Source organism: Euprymna scolopes, chromosome 31, assembly GCF_053919585.1.
Source record: "Euprymna scolopes isolate OS-2025 chromosome 31, ASM5391958v1, whole genome shotgun sequence".
Classification (NCBI taxonomy): Eukaryota; Metazoa; Mollusca; class Cephalopoda; order Sepiida; family Sepiolidae; genus Euprymna; species Euprymna scolopes.
This window is the reverse complement of record NC_136512.1, coordinates 67,340,440-67,366,151: the sequence shown is the minus strand read 5'-3', so window position 1 is coordinate 67,366,151 and position 25,712 is coordinate 67,340,440. Positions and strand designations below refer to the sequence as shown.

At 30.5% G+C, this 25,712-nt stretch overlaps 2 protein-coding genes across 9 annotated transcripts in view; both read right to left on the bottom strand.

Moving 5' to 3' along the window:
- Positions 1-25,712, bottom strand: part of LOC145255790 (serine/arginine-rich splicing factor 6-like) — a 563,981-nt gene that overhangs the window by 54,227 nt on the left and 484,042 nt on the right. The window lies entirely within an intron of this gene.
- LOC145255788 (serine/arginine-rich splicing factor 6-like) overlaps positions 1-25,712 on the bottom strand; it is a 38,816-nt gene that overhangs the window by 2,577 nt on the left and 10,527 nt on the right. Inside the window, exons 2-8 of one of the 8 annotated variants that reach the window (XM_080114461.1) lie at positions 20,078-20,150; positions 19,273-19,395; positions 19,099-19,169; positions 15,638-15,745; positions 15,214-15,286; positions 11,358-11,431; positions 5,856-5,870 (exon numbers count right to left, since the gene is read on the bottom strand). In XM_080114461.1, the coding sequence (XP_079970587.1) occupies positions 5,856-5,870; positions 11,358-11,431; positions 15,214-15,286; positions 15,638-15,745; positions 19,099-19,169; positions 19,273-19,395; positions 20,078-20,089 (476 nt within the window). In that variant the 5' untranslated portion in view covers positions 20,090-20,150. The remainder of the gene's footprint in view (positions 1-5,855; positions 5,871-11,357; positions 11,432-15,213; positions 15,287-15,637; positions 15,746-19,098; positions 19,170-19,272; positions 19,396-20,077; positions 20,151-25,712) is intronic. The other 7 variants (XM_080114462.1, XM_080114468.1, XM_080114463.1 and 4 more) reach the window with 7 other exon arrangements.

The following is a 25,712-nucleotide window of genomic DNA, read 5'->3' as shown; positions in this document are numbered from 1 at the left end:
CGTCTGCTTTCATTTACATATCGCTTTTTCATTGGCTAAGCAAACCCCCAGAAATTGAAGTACAAAAAGAATATTCAAATTAAATCATTAAAAATAACTAATCATAAAAAATTTTTTTTTTAAAAAGTCGAATTAGCGTTTCAACATTTGAACACCGCTCGGCTGACACCAATGATTGCCGGTCTCGCCCGATCCGGGCTTGATGGGAAATCATGAGAATTCGGATAAAATTATGCAAGAGTACCAAGGTTTCAAACCAGTCATTTGTTTTCCTAGTTTTGCATATGAATTGCAAAATATCTGATATTTCCCAAAAATCTCTGGCCTTGATGAAGGGGGGGGGGGAACTTGCTATGGTTTTAATCTGAAATAACAGCGAGGGGAGACTGAATTTCAAATACTTCTCATGTTATGTCTCCCTTCTTTGGTTTTCATACACAAAGTAAATTTTAATGTATAAAGATTCATAATCAGACCCTATTTCCAAAAGAGAGGATATATAAATGAGAAATATTTGGAATCAAGTCTCCCTTGCTGTTCTTTCTGATCATTTGAAACCATAGCAGCAAGTTTTAGTCTCCCTCCCATCAAGGCCAGAGGTTTGGAGGATATATAACTCCTGGCATTGTGTACTAAGTCAACAAATCAATTTCATAAATTATTTCATAAAATATCTGTTGTAGAAAGCTCATTTAGTATTTTTTTTTCTCAGTTATTAAATTTAGATTAAAAACAGCAAACGCAATATTTTATACAAAAAATAATGCCATCATAAAATCAGTGTCTAAGAGTACTAGGAGTCAGATTTTTAGATCCGACTTTTTTTTATTTTTTTTATTTTTAAATGGGTTTTCTGTTTGGTTTTACCAGTTTCACAATTTAACAATTTTTGCATAGTTTTGTTTTTATTTTTGGAGATATATACTTTGTACTATACTGCAAGGCTTTTACTTGCAACATTTTTCAGTCCATCAGATCCCTGCAAATCCTGTCTAAACAGCTGTTTTTGTTGTGATGTCACACAGGATCAATGAAAATTAAGATCACTGGATTACATTGGATAACAATCACACTAATCCGAAAGTTATCCAGTTCCTGAATCAAATGGAATTTGGCAAAAAAAAAAAAAAAAAAAAGTCTAAATCAATAAGAAGCAACCCACACTACTATAGCCCTTTATAGCTTTTTCCTGTTTTTCCTTGGTTTGATCCTCTTTCCATAAAGGCAATATTATCTTAAAAAATTTCTTCTCTGTATAATATTCATTTTTACTCCCCTCTTTTGATAAGAGTTTAGCTTTGAAATGCCATGGCCTAAAGTTTTCCCTATTCCTAAATATCGTATTCTCTTTTGAACTGATAAAAAAAAATTTACAATGAAATTTTATGCTATCTTTGTTATCTTAACTTATTCTATAAAGCTGGTTGAGTGTATATGCGAGTATATTTATACAAGTGAATGTTAAACGTAAAAAATATGAGAAGTATTTATAAAATGCTTGCTGAATAGGTGTGGGAGGCTGGTATATGGATCTGCAGAATAGGTTTTTGATAGAGAGGGGGGGGGCAAGGAGTCCGGAGTTGATATCAAAGGAGTAGAAGTCGGCATCCTAGGGGTTGGAGCCAGACTTTTACCATCCAACTCCACAACCCTGCATAAAATTAAAGTATATCAAATTTAGCAATTTAAAGATTTAAAACAACTCCAATTTTGGAAAAAGGCTGGAAATTAACAAAACACCAAATATACGAAGCTGTAAGATTTTTATAATTATATAGTGATGGAATGCTTGTCCTGATTCTAATGCAATTACTGCTTGCAATTCTTTTTAAAGCTAAATATTTAGCTAGAGTTTTTCTTTGAGGATGGTAGCGATTATAATAACCCATGAAATATGTACATATTTTTGGGAAATGTAAAAAAAAAAAAAAAAAAAAAAAAATGTACTTGGAGGCCTAGCTATATAGATTTTATTTTGACTGATAGTTTAAAATCTATATTTTATCATTAGTATCAGCAATTAAATTTTAAATGAAGATAGAAATTAAAGAAATAATAATTTTTGGGCATTGAAATTATATGTAAACATTTTATTCTGCTGTAAAGGAAAGATGTGAGAAAAATTTTTTTTTTTTTTAAAATACAAAACATTAAATATATTTTTGAAGAGAAAGGTTAAGAATGTCAAAACTTTATGGCCAGAATCTGGAGAAAATTAGCATGAAATGAAACAAGGAAAAAAGAGACTCACATTTTTATTTTAGGCAGTCAAGTTACCTGTTTTCCACAAACACCCAGCCAGCCATCTCGTTGTGTGCGCTAACACATCTCACAAGTCTTGGCCTCCTTAACACTCGACCTGCCTAACAACCCCCCAAAGACTTAAAAAAATTTTTTTTTTTGGTTATTTCTATATAAAAAACATTTATGACTCCCAAAATCTGTCACATGCAATTCTACACAATTACTTATCAAGTCACTTTCAACCCATAACTTCAATTTTAAAAAAAGAAAAAAAATTTGGAAGTATTTTGATCTTAAACATTGCCTAGATGCAGTAAAAGGCATTTTAATTTAGTTTTTAATTTTTATTTGCACATTTTTAAATTACAAACAATTATTTTTATTCTTCAATTTCAAATTAGTTACCCACGATCTCCACTAATTTTATTTAAAAAGGTTTCATATTGCCACTCATCCAGCACAGATTATATAATTTTTGAAGTACATTGTAGCAAAAGAAATATATAAGGCCAATATCACAGTACAACAATGAGAAAAAATTGCCTAGTCAGAAGCAATGTTCTATTGTCAGCTTAGATGTGATTTGAGACAGACTTTTAGAAGTAACATTTTCTCAATTAAATTGATCATTTTCAGACTAATGCCACAAATGACTTAAAACTTGACATGCTGTAAAACTCAACCTCTTTAAAATTCTGTATTTTAAAATTAAACTTTTATATAAAATTGATTGCTGGTCCTAAAGTATTCTGCTAATTTATAATAAGACTTAATTTATCAAACATTCAAACAGTTTTGATATCCAATTATGAGACTATATCTGGAATTTTCTTCTTTCAAGTTGGATCAAAATTCATGAAACAAATGTGTTTCTAGAAACATGTTCAAAGTTTAGAGATGAAACTTTAAGGTTCCTTGGGAGAAATTCAAGGAATCTTGTGTGATTGGAAATATTTCAATTTCTAAATTGAAAATTGTTCCCACATCACGCCACTCCTGAAATTGTGAGAATACTCATAAATGGATTCAAATTTCCAAATTAAATTTAAACATAGCCCACATTACTTAACCATATTCCAAATTCATAATAATCAGTTAATTAGTTTCTGAGTTTTCCCACTCACACAAACATGGTGTGGACGATCTTTGTTTGCAGTTTTTTCTTTTTTTTTTTTTTTTTTAAACTTTTGTCAGTCTTGTCTTCATGATAAGTGAGCATTTAAGGAAAACTTTGAAGCTCCATATTTATGAAAGTTGTTCTTTGAATTTGTATTGGAAGGATACATAAGATCTGACTTCCAGTGGGAGGAAGTTAGAAAAATCAAAAGGAAATGGAAGATTCAGGATTTGACAGGTTATAAGTAGAAAAAAAAATCTGGAATTCATTGAAGTTCCACAATTACCAACAAGTCAACACATGCCATTGCAGAGAAGAAAGGCGTAGATAAATTAGGTTAAATAGTATACAAGAACATCTGCTACATTTCATAAGAGGTAAAAAAAATTCTGTCAAAGGCAATACAAGAAAAGCAGCTGAAGCACACTAAATAGCCATCAACAAGTTGAAACCCAATAGAGCTCAAAATGCTACAGCTCTTATTAAAGAAAAAGTTTCTGCCAAGACAAAATCAATCCCAGACAGGTAGCTTGTTTAATCCAAAGACAAGCTTGGAATCACATGCACAAAGTTTCCAATGGCCATCTATATCAGTAATGATGATGTCATGTTACCAACTATTTCTTTAGAACCTCAGGCTAAATACTGACGGCTACATCAGCCATGTTCTGAGCGAGGTAGTGAAACCCTGGATCAACCAGGTAGCTAAAGCAAACTGTACATGCGACAGGAAGAATCAGCATTCTCACATACCAACCAAAAGACTTGATTGTCAGAACTTTGTAACACCCTCCTCAACCTTATGGAAGACGCAGTAGAATAAAAAACAGATCCTGCTGCAACACAAAGGAGTCAAAGACCAGAATAATCAGAGCCTTTGAGGACCTAAGGCGAGAGACATGGATGAAGGCCTGTGGCCAGTTCTGAGGCCACCTTGAAGCTCTTAGAAACAAAGGCAAGTCCAAGTGAAATAGACAAAATAAGTCATGAAGACAAACTGGTTAAAATTAAAATATAGAAATTTTTTTCCTAGAAAGTAATCTTGCGAACAAATATCGTCCGCACCATACCTCACGTTATATGTAGAGATCAGACTTTCCATAAAGTGAACACACACATATATATATACTTGTACTTTTTTGTAGAAAAAGAAATCCCATACAGTGCTCTATTATTAGGGAAAAAAACCTTTCTCGAAATAAGAGCAATATATTTTTTGTATAATATATACAGGAATTTACATTTATATCGGTAGTCGGTACCGACGGTTTCAAGCCCGGTAGTTGAGGACTGCTCTTAATATCCGCCTCAGGCTCTCTTCAGCCGACTCATCTGTCTTTAACCGGAACCGGAACTATATATGCACACCATAATTTTTATCTATTTTATCCTTTATATTTTTTTTAATTTTTTTTGTGTATGCTACTTTAATAAGGTAATAAATTTGAAGCAATAAATTAAAAAGTATGGGATGATGCCTTCTATATTATTATTTTTCTTTAAGCATCCCCCCCCCTATCATTCAGTTTAAGTCTCGTATAAAAGCGTTTTAAAAGTTCATTTTGAAGTTATGTCTAATCTCGTTTAATGCTTAAAGAAAAATAATAATATAGAAGGCATCATCCCATACTTTTTAATTTATTGCTTCAAATTTATTACCTTATTAAAGTAGCATACACAAAAAAAAAAAAAATAAAAACAATATAAAGGATAAAATAAATAAATAAATAAAAATTATGGTGTGCATATATAGAGTTCCGGTTAAAGACAGACGAGAGTCGGCTGAAGAGCACCTGAGGCGGACATTAAGAGCAGTCCTCAACTACCGGGCTTAAAACCGTCGGTACCGACTACCGATATAAATGTAAATTCCTGTATATACTATAAAAAAAAAAAAAAAAAAAAAAAAAATTATATATATATATATATATATATATATATATATACACACACACATACAAACACAGTGATTCAAGTCTCAATCACTACCAAAAAGTAACAGGAACAAATATAACACAAAACATGTCCATGATGCAGTCTATTTAGAATAAATGTACAGACATCAGAATTTTCATGGTACAAAATCTTGCATCATACGTGGATTGGATTTTTTTTTTTTTTTTTTACAAAGCTGTGCTTTTTGGCATATGTCCCTCTATTATTGTTACTTTTTGGTTGGCTTACAGGAGAAGGGCTAATAAAATTTTCAAACCACTCTGTGCAAACACACACACGTGTTCAACTACAGGTAACTAATAGTTTTATGCACTTTGATTTAATATTAAAAATAAAAATTTCTACCTATACCATTATAACATTGCTTTAACAACTAAGTCAATTATCATTCAATTTGTCTGACAATCAAAAAAGGCCACATTCCTACCCAATTATAAATAAAGGGTAGATTGAAAATAGATCACCCCTAATTAGGGTCACTCCCACCTCTAACATTTCTAGTTGGATCTGTGTCACAGAGGTGGAGGTAGCATCTTACCCAGTCATGGATGACCTAAAAGTAGTGAAGAAAAATGTAATCCAAAATAAGCTTCTAAATAAAAAAATATTTAAAACCAACAAAAAGATTTAGGAGAAAAATAAAAACATGATTCACAAATATTAAAAAAATTGAGAAAGGAAAAAGGTTTCTTGCAATAACAATCCCATGAGCTACAGTAAATCAGATTTTAATTTGTGCAGAAAAGTAATATTTTAAATAAAAAAAAAATCATTTAAAATTTCCATGTGTTCTAAATGAGTGTTAAGTGAGGTAAATAGGACACTTGTCTAGACCACAATAAACAAAAAAATCTATGATACATAAAGAAAATATTGTAATCAAAATCAAGTTTATTTCTATAAAGAAAATCATTTTTAAATAAATTTTAGTTTTTCCCCCCCCCCAAAGTCCTCCCCACTTCTGTTAAGAATGGCTTTCTAAAATCTTGATTTTAAGTTATGCCTCTTGTGCCATTGTGAGATCACTGAGCTTAGCCATAAAATTTCATGTTCTTTAAAAGAAAACCACTTGATCAATTAATGTTTTAGTGTATATTTTCTTTCAGTCACTGGTACGTACATCAAATTTTTATTTATTTTTCATGGTAGAGTGAAAAGTATTTTATTGACAATCTATGAAACATCAAATTTGATTAAATTGTATCACTATCTTATTTAAAACTAATTATACTTGCTTTGTGTTAGCCAGGATATAGTCTTGAACCTATATAAAGACAACTATTACACCCTTTAATTTAAGGAGTTATTACTCTTTACCGATTTTTATTTTTTAATGATTAAATGTTTCATATTATCAGTCATCAGTTTAGTTTTCTAGCCAAATAAATTGGACTACCACTAACAATGTAAAACAATTGTCTGGCAAATGTAGTTAGAGTTGCCAGCTTAAAATGCTATTTGAGTCTGATTTTGAACACCTGACAAGATTTGTTCAAAAAGTTTCCTCATTAACATTCCGATACTCCACAATATGAAAATATTCTTTTAACCATTTTCAGTTTCACTTGAATTCTGATATGCAACTTCATTTTCTATGCAATTGATTTTATATAATAAAATTTTTGATTACTTTTAACAGAGTTAGAAAAAAATCCTTATAGATTTTTGTATTTATTAACTACTTTAATAATGTATACCAAAAAATTATCAACTCTTAGTCGCGTGCAAGCGACTCTATAAGTCACTGTCGGTCGGTCCATCTGTAACACTTTTGTGCTTGGCCTTTTTGGTTAAGGTCAAAGATCTGTTGTTAATAGATGCTGTTCTTAGCTTTTTAAGCTTTTCTTTGCCAAGATCAAAGTGTAGTATCTGTTCTTACTACATGCTGTACTTATGTTTATAACTGTGTGATATAAAATGGGGGATCACTTTTCTGTATTAATTTAATGTAAAATGATCACCTACTTTACAACCAGTTAGTCTCAAAGCCATTCAAGTCATTCTCCAGATCATTCAAGTTGTTTTTGAAGGATTCCAGTTATTTTTTAAGCATTCAAGTCATTCTTAAGGTCATTCAATTTATCCTTAAGTTCATTAAAGTCATTTACTTTTTATTTATTTAAGTCATTTCAACCAATTTTTTGGTCATTTTAGTTTATCTTTAAGAATTTCATGTCAATCCTACATTCAAGCATTCATTCATTACACGAGAGCACGCAACTAATGGCTATCGGCCTTGTTTCAAATTAAATTGAAAATGGCAATCAGCAGTTATGTAGGGCTGGTTATGCTGCTGCCAATTTCAAACAAAGTTCAAACTTATGTCGATTGATAGTACTCAACAATTGCTAGCACCAGACTAAAATCATGGATTATTCTCCAATCTGGCTGTCTGACTCCTTGATTCAAAATATGACAATTTGAAAAATAAGTATTAGTCTGTTTTAAATATTACTTTTCTACACAAAAACAAGTTTGAAAACATTTACTCATTTACTGAGGATTGTCACCCCAAGAAGCACAAAAACACAGCAGACAATACATTGGGATTAAGTGAAACAAAGTTTGAGAAAGGAGTAACAGCAACAGAATTTGAATAAGTGATTTGTTGATCTGCATAAGCAATTATTTTATCAATACTAAACTAGCAGAGCACATGAAATTCCATAGTTAATTAAATGGCTTTCAATTATCTTTACATAGAATAAAACTAAAATTTATCAAAAGATTCTATGTATATATCAACTTCACATGTTTCACACATTCACCTTATGCCAACAGGTACCCATGCGTAAACCGGCATGTGGCTGCTGAGCAGGAAGAGTTGTTTAGATAAGAGAAGATAGGTAAAGATTAATATGGATATATTATGCATAAAATCTATTAGTAATGGAGATTTGATATCTGTCTGAAAGTGAAACTGCACTATTACTTTAAGTTGTATTATCTTTTAATGCGCAATTCAGTTTACAAACTAAAAGGTCATAATCAGAGCCATGGGGCTTGAGTCAAGAGACAATGACAAATGCCTATGGTCAGTTCAATATCAGTTTATAAGATTTCATTATAATGTACTATTTTTTTTATGGCTATTTTTTGGGGTCAGGGTGAGCGGTAATTTATGTCATGATATTCTGTTGGCAGAAGGGAGCAGTGTAATATGTTTGCAAGTCATTTTTACTAACATAATTATGTAACCATTGTTACAAATCTCTGAAAGCATATTAAGGTCTTTCTGTCCATTTATCCAGTTTCCTTCAGATAAGGATTTCATATGGAATGAAATTATAAAATTTTTCAATGCTAAAATATTTCTGACGAGCTGTACCTACCAAGCATTTCAGAAATCTTTACTTTTATTCTGCTCATTGATCCTATCCCAATTTTTTCTCTTAATTTCTAACTATTTTTGAAGGAATGTTTTTTTTTAAATCAGTTTTTCAAATCTGAATCAAAAATTAAAAGGGATGAATTTTTTGGAAAATGTTCATGTTAATACTAATGGGGGAAAAAAAATCAGAACAAGCGAATCATTTAGTTGGATTGCCACAATTTACTATTTTCGAACATTGTGGTAGCAACAAAAATGAAACCAATCCAAAAATCCTAAGCCAATCAGAAAACAAAAGCAGCATTCAATATTAGAGCTGCATTCATAAAACATTTAATTCCATACCAGTATAAGCATGCATTTTTTTTTGTAAGTACTAATAAAAGTAGGGCTGCACAAAACACCCACTATCTTATGGTTTTTTAATGCATTGACATTCATTTTCGTTAGATTACTTAAGTTTAGTACCAAGATGAACAATCATTTGTGAACACCAAATGATTCTATGTTGAGGACAGCATGGAAAAAATTTATGTACATCATTAAATTTACTCTAAGACAGCCATAGGAAGTAAGTGCAGAGAATAGCAGAAGTAGGAAATGTGTTAATCAAAAAATGTTTTAAACGTGAAGATGAATCACATTATGAAACAAGTAAAAAGTCAGATAAAATAAAAACTTGTGCAAGATTTAGGATGTTTATTGGAATATCCATAATGAAAATTGGAAATTAGAAGTCTTGACATGGAGTATTGTACAGAATGAGTAAAACAATTCTGCAATATTTTGTCTCTTATGATTTGGATAAGAGTGCCAGGATTTTATTTTCCAGTTGGGCATGTATAATAAAAAATTTTTTTGCAGATTCGAACACATTTGGAGCAATAAATTGTTGCTTTTCTCTATAAAATGTTAACGTTGATATTCATCGTTCCAAATTTGTTTAACAGTATCTGGTGTTTATTTTACAAGACTTTATATGCGGAGCAAAACTTTACCTAGAACGTATCAAAACTATTTTGGTAAAATAGTTAGACTCACCCCCTGCTATAAAATTCCAATACATACTCAATTCATGGACATTTTTTTCTTTTCAACAAGTTACTATCCTTGTCATTACGTGGTTTGCTTATTACATTGCAAACCTTATTGTAAATCCTTACATGCTAAACGTAAACAGATTTTTTTAATATGGAAATTGTATGCTCACATTGGGCGTAACAATCATTAAGTCAACTTCAACTTAAAATTTTTTAGTTTAGTGTTTAATCTCTAGAAATCAAAGTAATATAACATTAATAAATTGAAAAGTTCTATTCTCTTATTCATAATATTAACATCAAAACAAGTCAAGCTCGTCTAAGACTAAAAAACAAAAAAAAAAAAAAAAAACAAACAAAAAAAAAAAAAAGCACCCTCCCGACCCCTATTTATAATTATCAAAGCAGGTTATGCTAATTCTACTTTGTAATACAGTGTGTGTATATATACAGTTTGTAATACAGTGTGTGTGTGTATATATATATATATACACACAAACACACAAGTAATCTGCAATTCTCATTTTCAAAGTTTTTAATAAATATTCTGTAATTTTCATTGCCATATTTTCTTATATATAGTTTTGTTAATAGTAAAACATCTGATGCTGCCGGGATGTAAAGAACGGTTGATACATTATGATCTTGGCAAAAAAAAAAAAAAAGATTAGGCATTAAAAAATTTAATCCATTATATCTTAACGAGTCGTAGTATAGTATAAAGTGTTAGACTTTGCCCAAGAATTACCTCTTCCACTTTTAAGGGGGTTCTATTATATGATCTTACCAGCCATTAACTACCCTGGGACTGATAGTTTACTAAATATTGTATCATCCTCTCAATCTAGCTAAGATATTCCCACAGCTTACCTATTTTTGCTGGTATAATTAGTTAACATTGATATAAATGTCCATGCCTAATTTGGACACTTATTTCTGAAAGTTTCACACAGTGTCCTATTTTCTTACATATGAAAGAAATATTAAAATCAGTAAATGAAAAAAAAAAAAAAAAAAAAAAAAAAAAAAAAAAAAAAATTAAAAAGTCAGTTTCATGAATTTTCAAATGAAATCAATAGTGGCAGCACTTGTGATCCAATTGGTTAGAGATACATCTACCTATTGTATATAATAAAACAAATTGACGAAAATAAAATGACAATGTTAATCGATCAAAAATTCAAAGGAATTAAAGAAACTTTAAATCAAAAGATTTTTTAAAGATACTCTTCATTAAAAGATAAATAGTAAAAATCACTGATTAGCATAAATTTGAAAATATAAATTCTTCATTTATTTTTAAACGCTATCTCTGAAAGGGAGTTTTCTATTACCTATATGTTCTATAAAGATAAATCTCACATATATATATATATATATATATATTTTTTAAATGAGGCTTTATAATTTGTGTATTCATTTTCTTGCGATCTGTTCTTTCACCACGTTTCAGCTAACTCATCTTCAGATGGTTAACCGTAATGGATAGGAATTCCAAGTCCTGTAACTGCATCCCCAGTAATTATTGCCTTCCAAAAGAATAATGAAGATTTAAATCTTGAATTAAGAGGTTGGATGCTGCATTATACCTTAACCAAGGGTTTTCTTTTTTTCCTATATCTAAATGAAGGCTATATGCATGAATTCATAAACAGTGGAGGATACTCACCCTTCGTTCTTGCGATCCTTGTGGGCATCAGCATAGGTTACTTCTCCAGCTTGTCGCATGTAATCCTTCAGATCCTTTTGGAATAACAAAAGAACACAGTTAGCTCTTATGAGTAGACACAGAAACAGACAAATTTCAAACATTCAAATACAGGATGTGCACGATATTTGTTAGCAATTTTCAACTAATTATCATTTACTTTTATCAGCCATGTCGTCATGAAAACTATGACCATTTTCATTATTTTAATTTTGCAGAAAAAGTGAAGTCTTGAACCTCCATATTCATGAAAACATCAGCTCTCCTTGAAATCTGTACCAGAAAGGCAGATGAGAAGAGTTTTGACAAGAGTCATAGTTTCCAGAGACTATCATGATCTTTGATGTCATCAGCTGTACATGTCCTTCATTTCTTCTGTAAAGGACTCACAAGATGAAGAGTGATTAGTTACACCCACAAATCCAGGTGCAACTTTAAGGACAAACTAAAGGCCAAAAACGATGACAAAGGCATGTAGCAAGTTCCAATAACACCTTTAAGATGGTATTGACAGAACTAGTTAAAAAATAAAAACAACCCAAGTTTGATGAATACACAATGTTTTTTTTTTTCAAATGGTAATCATGCTAACAAATATCATCACCATCGTGTATATATAAAATTAGGATCAAATCTAAGAGCAAATAATTAGTAAAGATGAAATTTTCTGCCTCTTTATCACCATATCTACAATTTAAAAGCATCTGGCAATATTTTTGGATCTCTTCTATTAAGTAGAATCCATTACAGCAGTAATCACACAAGAAACAAAAATATAGGAAAAAAATCGTGACAAGAAAACACGAGTTCATGTCACTGTTAGATTACTGCAGTTGTCATCAAGACACTAGGTACATACAGTAACAGCTTATGGTATTAGATACCAGAGCCATTTCAAATTTTTTTTTCAATAACTGCTAGCAAAAGCAGAAAATTTAAACTAAGCCAAATTTTATCTTAATTGAAATACATACAAAATATATATATATATAGGGTGCATTACATTTCAAATTTTATAAAGAAATAACTTGAACTAAAATTGAAGATAAAAAAAATGGCGCTTATTCAGTTTTACTAACGTAAAAAAAAAAAAAAAAAAAAAATTATAATTGCACAAAAACTTTTATGTATATAGATGTTTAGGAGAAAAAAACACGCACACACAAAAACAAAAACTGCATACCAAGATTTTAAATTTTTAAAAAATTTCATTGGTAAACAATTTCTAGCTGGCATTTTAATAACTATTGAATTATGTTCATTGGCATTAATGTAAGCAGATAATAGTAGACAAGATATTTTGCTGTTGAAATGTTTCTTGTTAAAAACAAAATGATTTGAATTGATGTAATTTTTGGTGCCCTGTTTTTTTAAATTAACACAAGTACATAAAACTTTTGTGCCACTCGATTCTTTTAAAGAACATTGTTAATATTGAGATTAAACTGGATTAGTGCCAAAATTTATCGCTCGATCTCAGATTATAAAGTAAAATTATGCTTTACATGTTGAATTCAAGTTTTCTAATGCTATCAGAAAGTCTAATGTACACCTTTCCAAACTTTGTAAGAAATTAAAAATTTTCTAAATAGCTTCGTTCAGCCTTTATAGCTGAAAAAATTAGATTTGTAAATATTAAGGCTACTAGAAATGTCCTCATATTATGCACCCTATATATATAATTTAATATTTACTTTTTAAAATGATTTTAATATAAATTCAAAAGTATTTATAAAATAGATATAAACATAGAATTTCTTTAAAAATTGTAATGCTCTCAAATGAGTAATCTAGTGCCAGATGCTTTATTCTAAAGAAAAAAAGGTTTAAACGACTAAAACACTGATCACAAAAGATGAGGATTACAATTACCTCTCCTTGCCTTTTGCCATGTTTCTACGTCTCATTCACTAGCCCTGATAGATTGACCGAGCGACATCTAATGGATGCGAGCAACCCTATTGCCAGCCAAAAGGAGAAGCGGCTTGTGAGTGTATGACCGTCCCATCGCCAGGACGGGAGAAGAGGAAGTCGTGGTGATAGTAGCGGTAACAAGAGATAAGTTTGCATTGCTGCCTGCACACGCCGAGATTTGAGGCGATGCCCTGCTGGGCCCAGTTCAGTCATCATTCAACTTCCCAGAAAGACCAACCACACATTTCGGGACTTCAGCCGGAGTGGAATGACATTAAGTACCAAAGAGCGGACCAGTGTAAGAAAAGCCAGTTTCCATAAAGGTTGTTCTATTCCAAAAAGGGAGACAGCATGTAGGTGGAGGGCAGGCCACCCTCACTTAGTTGCTTAGAAAGGGATACCTCCAGCCAGCCAGCCAGAACTTTAGTGCAACCCCAGTTACATCTCATTGCTTTCAGACCACTGCCCTCACGCACTCATTTAGGAAAGGCCAGTTCAACCCAAATAGCGTCTCATCGGCTGTCATCTGTACAAGCTTTTAGGGGAGAGGAAGAGTAGTTATTATGTCAGATGACAAATTAGTACACAGCAACGCTAAAGAAAAATAAAAGAGGCTTAAACTATTTGTTTACCTTTCAAAAATAACACTTTTTGAAAGTAATTTCTATTAAAAACATTTACAAATTATCAAACACTACACAACTTATAGTTAACAGGTTTTAGTCTTTCCAAATTCAGAAAATTTCATGATTCACGAGATTTATGCAAATAAACAAATACTTCAAGCCTCTTTTCATTAATAACCATTACAAGCATTACAAAAACAAGAGATTCAATGTTTCTTGTAGAATAAAATGTTATTCAACCATTTCCAAATTCAAACTAGATTTTATGTTTTAATTCTCAATAGTTCAACTTTGAATCAATGAATCTCTTGCAAATCAAATGGCGGATTGCATACAAAGATTTTCGGCCCAGTATAAATATTTCACTTGTATACAGGAGAAACCCAAAATTTTATCTATATACAATGTCAGTATTTTAATCAGTTTAATAAACATGCTTTTTGGAAAGAAAAAAGTTTTAGGACACCTACATAAACATTTTAGGTCATTTATATTTTTAAATGTTCAATCCCTTATAATGGCAACTGGCACAAATCAATAGAAAATATTTATATTGGGCCCATCAAATGCATTTAAACATCTTATAAAATGCAGAGGGAGAGGATTGGGAGGTAAAAAAAAAAAAAAAGAATAAAGAAAGAGCCATGTAGACATCTCAGGAATTCATATTGAAGGAGCCATTTCCATTGATCATAAGCGATATCCGTATAAACGCAAGTTAGGATCTTGTTCAATCACAAAAAATTCAGGTCACAGTGTGAAAAGTCCTCTTCAAAGTTCTTTCAATATTTCAGTGAGAAGAAGCCTTCCCAAAATTGTTCGGTCAGACGAAATCGTTTTTTTTTTTTTTTTTTTTCCATCTTGATGAAACAAGGGTTTTGGAATGTGATAGGGAACAAAAGTATTGAATTAACCAAATCTAAAACCCAAACAGTATAATGAAACTGTTTAAGAATTGTCAATTTATGAAACTAACTTTTTTAAAAAAATCCTAAATGGTCAATTCTAACATTTAAAAATTTATAATAAAAAAAGCAGACAATTGTTAACATTTAAGCCTTGATATACAAGCAATAAATGAAAATTAGCTTCATGTTAAATACAAGACAAAAAGGTAAAGCAATGGAATAATCTCTTCAAAGGAGTAATTTTCTAAGCTATGGCAAAATTTTACTTGAAAAATCTCAAATTTCTATTAGAATTGTTTTAATTTTTCATAAAGAGGAAGAAATAAAACAGGTTTCAATACAATTGTAAGTAAATTCTGAAATTCGTACCTGCCAACTGACTCTTGTTGATAAGTTTTCCACAATTAAGCGGAATTCGGTTCTTGTCGGTGGTCCATACCTGCTCAGAAAAAGAACAAAATAATAGTATTTGATTAAAGCAAGCGAACAATTATATAAAAAACAAAAAAACAAAATGTAAATCTACTTGAAACAAAACTTGGGAAAGTTATCAGGGTTTTATCAAACCTAAAACTAGAACAATACGGGGTGCAGCAACAAATTAGAATAAACTAATTACAGTTAAGATTTCTTTTAGGTTCTATAAAAAAAATCCTATTTTGAGGTTTCTTGATATTAAAGTGATGAAATTTTAAACATTTTCATTATGTATATAGATATAAAAATTACTTGATGCAAATTGTTTTGAACATAAGGTGAAAAGGAAGAATCAAAAAACTTTTTTAAAACTTACTTGTCTCTACCACCTCTACGACGGGGTGGAAATCTTGAACCTCCCCTATCACGATCACGCCAATTTTCTTCACTTCTTGGCAAGCCTCGAGCATGCTCAACAATCACTCTAAAAAGTAAAATTCAAACTATAGCTAGATAAATCCTAACGTATGAAAAGATACAGAGTTTATAGCTATATAAAAATTATAAATTCACATGTGTATTCTTCGCATTAACGTAACTTTGATAATTTTACATTGAATTATTTATTGAAATGGCATTTAAAAAAAATAAATAAATGTAAGGAAACAAAATCTTGTTAAATTTCTTACCAAATTCAAATTCACCAGAAAGCACTTTGGATACCTTGTAAACAAGTTTGCCTTTTTGGAATTGAGAAATCTAGTATATAAATCTCACTGTCTGTGTGTCTCCGTTTTTTAAATTGTATCTCCTAGACGGATGGTCGCTTGACGGCGTGCAGTAGCTCAAAAGATTGCATATAGGGTGCAGAATTTTATTAGGGGTATTTAATTGATTAAAACAATTGTTAAGGGATTCAAAAAAAAGGGGTTCCAATTTGAAAGAAATGACAACTTGACAAGTATAGCGCACATGGCGTCCTTGTGTGCATGCACACGATCTGTAACAAAGATTTATTTAAGTAAATTTACAAGTGTCTAAAAGCAGTTGTCTCTTTGGTGCAGTGTGTAGCGTTATCGATTACTAACATCAGTGTTCATTTTTTGTTTTTTTTGTTACATTCTGATATTCTTGACTTTTAAATGTTACGTAATAATTATACAAGAACACTTAGATAAAAAACAAATGTTTTTGCTATACTTAACGAAAATGTCATATTCCAAATATATAGAATATATTATATATCGGCTTATTTGTTACATTCCAATAATCACGTAAATAGATCAAGTAATGGAATTTTGCATCGAATTCATTCCTAAACTAATTAACTGATCATTATAAATTTTAATTATGTGTTTATGATTAAATATTTCTATGTATTGAATTCACTCCTAAACTAATTAACCGATCATTATTAATTGTAATTATGTGTATATGACTATATATTTCTATGTATTGAATTAAATTAATTAACCAATCATTAATTATAATTATGTATATATGATTATATATTTCTATTATCAGATTCACTCCTAAATAAATTAACCGATCATTATGAATTTTAATTATGTGTATATGTGTGTATATTTCTATGTAGTGGATTCACTCCTAAACTAATTAAATGATCATTATGAATTACATGTAATGTATATGTCTATAAATGTCATTCTAAAAATCACAACGGTCACTAATACATTTGTGTACAAGGAATTCTATCCAAGTAATAAGGTACCTGTACAGTATAGTACTCAGGAAAACTTATGTACAGTCTCTGCATAGTTTCATCTTTATATTAGAAATAAGATTCTTGCACAGTATCCTACTTAAGAAATAAAGTACTTGTGCAGTATAGTACTCACAAATAATATCTTACCTGTGACGTACATAAGTTATTAAAACCGTGAATCCTGTTAAATATTTGAGTAGTATGACTTACATATGAAAAGTCATGTGCTTCTTCATTATAGCACTCAGATAAAAAAAAAAAATTCTTACTTCTGACATACAGAAAATTTAGCACAGCAGAAAATTTCATAAAATATGGAGTTCTTTAATTTTAAGATAAAAATAAGGTACTTGTGCAGTATCCTACCCAAGAAATAAGGTACTTGTGCAGTATCCTACCCAAGAAATAAGGTACTTGTGCAGTATCCTACCCAAGAAATAAGGTACTTGTGCAGTATCCTACCCAAGAAATAAGGTACTTGTGCAGTATCCTACCCAAGAAATAAGGTACTTGTGCAGTATCCTACCCAAGAAATAAGGTACTTGTGCAGTATCCTACCCAAGAAATAAGGTACTTGTGCAGTATCCTACCCAAGAAATAAGGTACTTGTGCAGTATCCTACCCAAGAAATAAGGTACTTGTGCAGTATCCTACCCAAGAAATAAGGTACTTGTGCAGTATCCTACCCAAGAAATAAGGTACTTGTGCAGTATCCTACCCAAGAAATAAGGTACTTGTGCAGTATCCTACCCAAGAAATAAGGTACTTGTGCAGTATCCTACCCAAGAAATAAGGTACTTGTGCAGTATCCTACCCAAGAAATAAGGTACTTGTGCAGTATCCTACCCAAGAAATAAGGTACTTGTGCAGTATCCTACCCAAGAAATAAGGTACTTGTGCAGTATCCTACCCAAGAAATAAGGTACTTGTGCAGTATCCTACCCAAGAAATAAGGTACTTGTGCAGTATAGTACTCATGAAAAAAAGAATCTTACCTGTGACGGGCATGTTATTAAAACAGAAAATCATGTAATATATTCAGGTAGTATGACTTAAATGAGAAATAAGGTGCTTCTTCACTATAGCACTGATGTAAAAACAAAAACTCTTACCTGTGACATACAGAAAAGTTTGCACAACAGAAAACCATGTAAATTATTTTAAATATGTATTGTACATTACCCACCCTAGAAAATTTTTTCCATATACGTGCTGTAAATTTCCTGTCCTAGGGAAAGTACAATTATTTCATATATTCTTTTGCTCAAGATGCCAAATGATAGACATAAAAATTTCTATTCTAAGAATACCAGGCATGTTCAAAATCTTTCTCATTGTCTTATACGATCCCGAGCAATGCCAGGTCGCCTTGCTAATGTAATATAAATACTTTATAATAAACTTATTTTTACTGTCAATCAGTGATTATAGGAGGTTAAATAACCACTACAGGGAACTCCCATATGATCACGCTATGACAATTGATGCATGTTTTTGGAAATTATCAGTTTTATTCAATTTGATAATTTTCTACTTTTGGAAATTCTAGCAAAATTCAAAATATTGAATTTCAAATAAAACCCAATGGAATCTACTTAATTGTCATGTCACAGTAATGCACATTTTTCATAATTTTTTGGGACAAAGTAGAAAATTGTTAAAATATTTTCAAAGACAATTAGTAAAATCCGAGTTTTGCTGAAGAAAAAAAAGTTCAAATCATAAGGTAATTATTTTCCGAAAAGTGACAATACACTAATTTAGCAAAACAATTTTTGCTAATTATCTTTTCAACCTTATGTTTATACTTGAAATTCAATATTTCAATTTATGCTATTTATAACAAAGAACCCATTAATTCCAGAATACCCGACTCAATAGATCATACACAGGAAATCCACATAACTTTTACTACTTACATTGAGAAAAAAAAAAAAAAAAAAAAAAAAAAAAGCTTACAGTTCTCAATTCAATAAAACTCCATTTGCAACACAAAATTTTGTTGATTGCTATAATTTACTAACAAAAATTTTATTTCATATACAAAAGAACACTTCCTTAATTACACTCATTAAAGTTAAATAAATAAAATAAACAAATTGAATGTTTACCTTTCACCACAAAGTTCTTTACCATTAAGTTCATAGACTGCATCATCAGCATCCCTATAGTCTTCAAATTCCTACAAAATTAAAATTGAATTTATGAATTCAATTAGAACATTCAAGTATTGAAAAACCAAGTATAAAGTATATAAGGGGGGAAGGGAGCTAAAAAGTACTTACAACAAATCCGTAACCATTTTTGAGCATTATATCTCTAATTCGCCCGAATCCACGGAAGAATCTTTCTACTTCCTTTTCTCTGGCATGATACGAGACCCGGCCAATATAGACCCTGGTGCCCATCTGTAAAAGCAAAACCATAAAAACAATATGTAAGAAAAAAAAAATATATATATAAATTCATTTAAAACTAACAGTTGATTTCTCTTCATAATTACTTTCCTACAAAAAAAAAAAAATACTTAATCTCAAAACCGGAAAAAAAAAAAAAAAAAAAAAAAACTTATTAGGAGAAAGACTGGGAGGGGGAACAAAAGAGTGCTGCATTCTAATATTTTTATAGAAAACAACGCATCGCGATAGTCACAGTTTAAGATTATTTTTCATATTCTGCAAACTATGTATCCGATGTACAAAGTTTCTTTTGTAGAAATGTTTTGGAGACTAACTTGCTTACTAAAAGAAACCAAAATATATTCTGGAGAATTTCATGTTATATTTTTTAAAGTTAGTTTCAGTACTTTACACTAACATTTATTTCAATAAATATATTAATATAAATTAACTTCGGTGATACTTATTAATGTGCAAAAAGCAAAATAAGACCCATCAATTTTTCGCCTATTTTACAATTGACTAGATGGGCTTAGACAAAAAGAGAATAATTCTACACAATACAGATCAAACAGTAAGAAATGTTTTATAAAAATTTCCTTTGAGAAGTTTTTAATGATAGCTACTTAGAAATTACAAGGTAAATCTAAATTTTAAGTCTACTCTAGACCATCAACTGACTTATGCGTACCTTATTTTCCATGTTTAAATTGGAAATTTAAACTTGATACTTTTCCTTATCAGCAAAAATCCGCGACCACAAGCTAAAATAAAAATAAAACAATTAAAAGTATAAATCAACTAACAATGTTTTTAAATTTATTGAAATGTTGAATTAAATATCATTCTGCAATAGGAAATTTACACCATTATAAATTGAAATGTACTTTTACTAAAATACTCATTACAGATTAAATATTCCGTTGTATATCTGAATTAGTCATCAGATCTGAAGTACAAATAACTGAAATGTTTCTTTCTCCACATTAACAAATTCAAAACATGTGGATCTTTTAGCACATTCTTTTACGAGTGTACACCTATCCAAAATAATAGTGTTCATATGTTCATGTCGACATTAAAATATTTATACATATATATCTTAGAATTACATTAGTAATTATTCATATAAAGTATTATTTCTGATAACCTAAATAAATGTGCCAAAGTATTTGAGGATAGTTCCTCTTAACTACCTTAAAATTTATAGCAAGTTAATTTAGGGGACAATGCTTTTTAATGCTTCTGACCTTGATATGGAGGAGAAATCCTTCTAGACTGAAGGAATTTTTTTTATTCTTGTTCCTATCCAGAAGTGCCCATCTTTGGGGAATGGATTTCCTCCATATTAAAAACCGATCTTGTGTCTAACTCTGCTCTCGTGGGGAGGCAAGTAAATAAGAAAATGGTGCCAATCTAAAAGTTGCAATAAAGAAACGAGTTCTCTTGGACTCCATCCTGAAAATGTAAATTTAATAGATCTTTTTCATGGTTTCTAGTATTTGTGTAAAATGAGACCTGAAACCGATTATAATTACATTACCCCTTCAGTTCACACTAGTAAGAGTTTTTGTAAAGCTTTTAAAATTTCATTTTTCCTAGATCCATAAATTTAAGTTATCAAACATTGTATATACATAAAGCTAATCTGTCTAATAAATTTCATTGAATAAATTTTTTTTATTGTATGATAATTCTCTGCATTAGCAGTTTTAATTGCATTCTGAGTAAAACTATATTTTCACTTTTTCAGAAAGGGTAAATATGCCAAGCTGGTAATTATGCAATTGTTAATCAAATGCAAACAAGCCGAGCATGCAGTGTCCCCTTCCACAAGTAAAAAAAATTTACTTTTACCATGACTAATGTTTGTACAAAATTTGAAAATTCAAGGAGTGATTATTGCAAACAAATGGATGAACAATTTTGGGGCAATATTACCCCTATAATGCCCCCCCCCCCTGCAATCAGACTTATCCCGGAAAATCTGTTCTGGCACAAATTTACTTTTACCATGACTAATGCTTGTGCAAAATTTTAAAATACAAGGTGTGATTATTGAGAAAAGGAGGGAGTGAATTACGAGATTCAATCCCTCCTTTGTCGGAGGACCAATTACTGTTTCTTTAATTGTAATAATGAACTTTGTAATTTATTATCTAATTTCTTTTAAATAGTGTCACTTTTCTTTAAGCTTTATCAGTAAAATTATTTTAAAAATGTAATTAGATGCAGCATTCTTTCATTTAAGCAAACATTGTAAAAAAAAAAAAAAACTTTAGAATTTGAAAATTTTTCTAATGATTTTTGAAATAGAGGAGGGTAAAAAAACAAACAAAAAAAAAAAACAATGCAGGTTTCATATGTATCAAACATTTGATATTGAATAATTTTCAGGTGAAGGAGAGAGCGGGGAAAAATTGAATAAATGCTGGAGAAAAAAGAATTTCAAAAAGCAGCTGAGAACATGTGCGTGAAGCCAGATGTCAAAATCTGGAACCAACACATTTCCACTAGAGACTAACAATTTAAGTTTTAGGACGTCAGAATTAGCATCACTGGGAGAAACTTTATTACATGAATGAATTACATTATAAAATGCATTTGGTTACATATGTAATGTCATTAATTGTAGGTTGTTTTAAGATAGCTTTGAGTATTGATTCCTTACACTGGTATCAAAATGTTATTCATGAAAGTATCAAATCAAATGGGGAAGGGCAGTTTTGTTCTTTTAACTATCAGTTTCTCCCAGTGATGCTAATTCTGACGTCCTAAAACTTAAATTGTTAGTCTCTAGTGGAAATGTGTTGGTTCCAGATTTTGACATCTGGCTTCATAGGGTTAACAGAGTGGTGATAAAGTTAGTGGTCGTATAACCAATGTAGCTTTTAAGAGAATTATATTCTAAACAGAATTTAAACTTACAAAAAAACAGATTTTTTTATGCACGTACAGCAACAAAGCAGGAAGACTTGTAGAGAAGGTTTGAATGAGACTATTTTCATTATGCTCATGTCATTACCTTGTACTGTTTATGGACTCTCCATTTTCTCCCCTAATATAATCAAATGAAATGGAAAATAATGTCTTAGGTTTTTAATTTCATTATAATCAGACAATATGTATTGAAAGTTTTATGGTTCTATCCAAATTAGAGAGTAGGGCATATTGATATTTGTTAGATAATGTAACAATTCAGGACCACTTCCATCGTCTTGTTACATTTTACATGATATACTTTATGATTCGTGTATATTCTCTAACCTTTCTATGAATATACAAAAATCGAATCTTATAGAAAATATATATGCGAGTTTATCAACATTTACTTAAGCCCCCCCCCCCTCCCCCACATAAAAATACATAAAACATACTTTAGTTCTGGAATTGAGTTGTGTGAAAAATGTTTTGTCATTTATAAATCAACTGAACAAATCATCCATCTCTTAAATATCTTTCATATTTCTCTCTCCTTGTGGAGGTTTACGAAGTGACCTTTATTCAGCAGGGACACAATTTACAATTCTACTCACCACGAACATGCAATGAAAATTAGATAGCAAAATTGTCTAAGAATAAATGTTTTTATTTAAGAAATATAGAAGTAAAACTTATTTTTTAGTTGTGCAAGAAAGTTTTAAAAATAGGTCAACTTATGAACTTTCAAATCAAATAGTGGCAGTGATTGTGGCCATGAGTATAAATCAAAGTCTATTTAAATGTAGATAGAGGCAGCGACATACGATTATAGGCATGTATTGTTGACGCTAAAGATACTAGGATATTTTATTTTCATCAAAGGAAATGATAGTGTGTATATTGAGGAAAGGGATTCGTGATGAATCTATAAAAGGGAAACTTGAATCCTATTCCAATCATCTAAAACGTCTGCATCAATCATCTAAAACGTCTGCATCAATCATCTAAAACGTCTGCATCAATCATCTAAAACGTCTGCATCAATCATCTAAAACGTCTGCATCAATCATCTAAAACGTCTGCATCAATCATCTAAAACGTCTGCATCAATCATCTAAAACGTCTGCATCAATCATCTAAAACGTCTGCATCAATCATCTAAAACGTCTGCATCAATCATCTAAAACGTCTGCATCAATCATCTAAAACGTCTGCATCAATCATCTAAAACGTCTGCATTACTGTCAGACTACTGGAAAGACAAATCTTTGTATACAATTATACGTGTGACCATCCAGACCAAACCTGCACCTGTATACTTTCACATTAGACCCTCTGCATAATATCACATCAGTATTTGCTAAGGAATGACGCCAGAAAAAAAATGGCAGAAGTGAATTAACAGGTAAAAATGGCACAATGACAAGAAAAAAGTAGGACTGTTATAAGTATGTTAAACAGTCTTAATTTTCTGTTAAAGTGACATTTTTACCTATTCATTCACATTGCAATTTTAACAAGCAGTTTGCTCAGAAATATACTCGCAATCTCCTTTCGCATTATGTTCTGCAGTTCTACACTTGCTGCCTCAATATTGTGTGAATGAACATGTATCGCTGTCACATTATCAGAGTTCTGTATTGTCTATCGTGATATTCATCAGTTCAGGTACATGCAAAATGAATAGGCAATGCTCAAAATGTATAAACATTTTTACCCCTCCCTTTACTTAAAAAAAAAAAAAAAAAAATTAACCAATTTGAATGAAATTTTCAATATTTATCAAATAATGATCACGAAATATAATGAACATTATTTTTATTTGAATACGAGTGAAAATGTACTATTTTGTTTAAACAAAAAACACTGGTAAATAGGGTTGCAGAGTCAGAGTCGGAAGTTTTAGCTGGAGTAAGAATTTTTTTCGAAGGCGAAGTTTGAAAATAAAATCGGCCAGCCAGAATGAGTTACTGAAAGATGTTTGAATTTATTTAAGTAAGAACCAAATTGACAGGTGTGCGCACGGAAGTCGTAGAACGTTACCACGACGTGACGTAAGCAAAACATTGAAAAAAGGCAAACAAACGATGTTAAATGTAAAAATCGAAAAAACAAGAAAACAAAACGGAACACGTGAAAAATGGCTTAAATAAATAAGCCTGTTCCGATATTAAAATTTAAAAAATCGGTGGGTGGGTACCCGGGTGTTTTTGAGTGTGTGGTTGGGGGTGGATAAGCGAAGTATAAAAAAAAAAAAAAAAAAAAAAAAAAAGACATCTCACACAACGATTCGAACCCAAAACGTTTAGATAACAAACCAACGTGCTAATAACCAACTGAGCTAATGTGACGCACATGAAATTTAGTCAGTTCTTCAACTATTTAAAGTAAATCAGGTCATGACGTCATCTGACATGTGTAGAACTGGTAGTCGTCACGAGAGGACCGTTTTTGTTGACAACGCTAAAACCAACAATATTTTTATTAGCTGAAAACATTAAAAAGCTTCAACTTTCTTCTACATTTTTTTACGAATGCTATTTTTTTTTTTTTTTTTTTTAAGTAAATGTTATGGTAAGGTTTTTAGAAAAATTAATCTTTAACCCTAATAAATACAAAGAATGAAACTCTTTAAAAGAAAGATGAAGCTTAAAGCACCAGTGACTTTTTACTGTAACAAAGCTTATGATAACACCATCTGGTTTATAAAAAAAAAAAAAAAAAAAAAAAAAAAAAAAAATGAAAATGTGACAAGTCATAGAGGAATAGTAATTTTTATTAAACAAAACTGATTTATTTGTTAAAAACTAGATAGTGTTAATATAAGCTTTGTTCAGTAAAAAAAAAAGCCGCAGCTCTTTTCATATTTTCATCCTTGTTTTATGAAAGCCTGACAAATTTGAAAAAACTTACCATAACATTTGCTTTTTAATTAAAAAGTCGTAAAGAAAATGTAGAAAAAAGTTGTTGCAGCATTTTTAAATGTCTTCATCTAATGCAAACATTGTTGGTTCATTGGTTTTAGTGTGATAAAATTATATGAAAACAGAAACGATTCTCTTAGTCGCATAAAGACTAGATTTTGTATTAGTAACGTAATCACATTTGTTAAATAAATAAAATTGTTGCAACTTTCTTTTAAGGTTTTGATTTAAAATGTATCGCTAGTTTGAGCGTCCTAAATTATGAGATGAAAAAAAATTAATTTCTTAGTAAAAGAGTTATCTCCCTCAGCACAATGACAAATTGTAAAATAGTGCACCATATCTACCGTTTATTCCTACATATATTTCACATGAATTGACAATTTTATTAAAGAAAATGGAAGAGTAATTCGTTCTTACTAAAATAACAGGGAAACATCTTTTCTGGTGAATGTGTACCAGCCCCAAATAAAAAAAAAA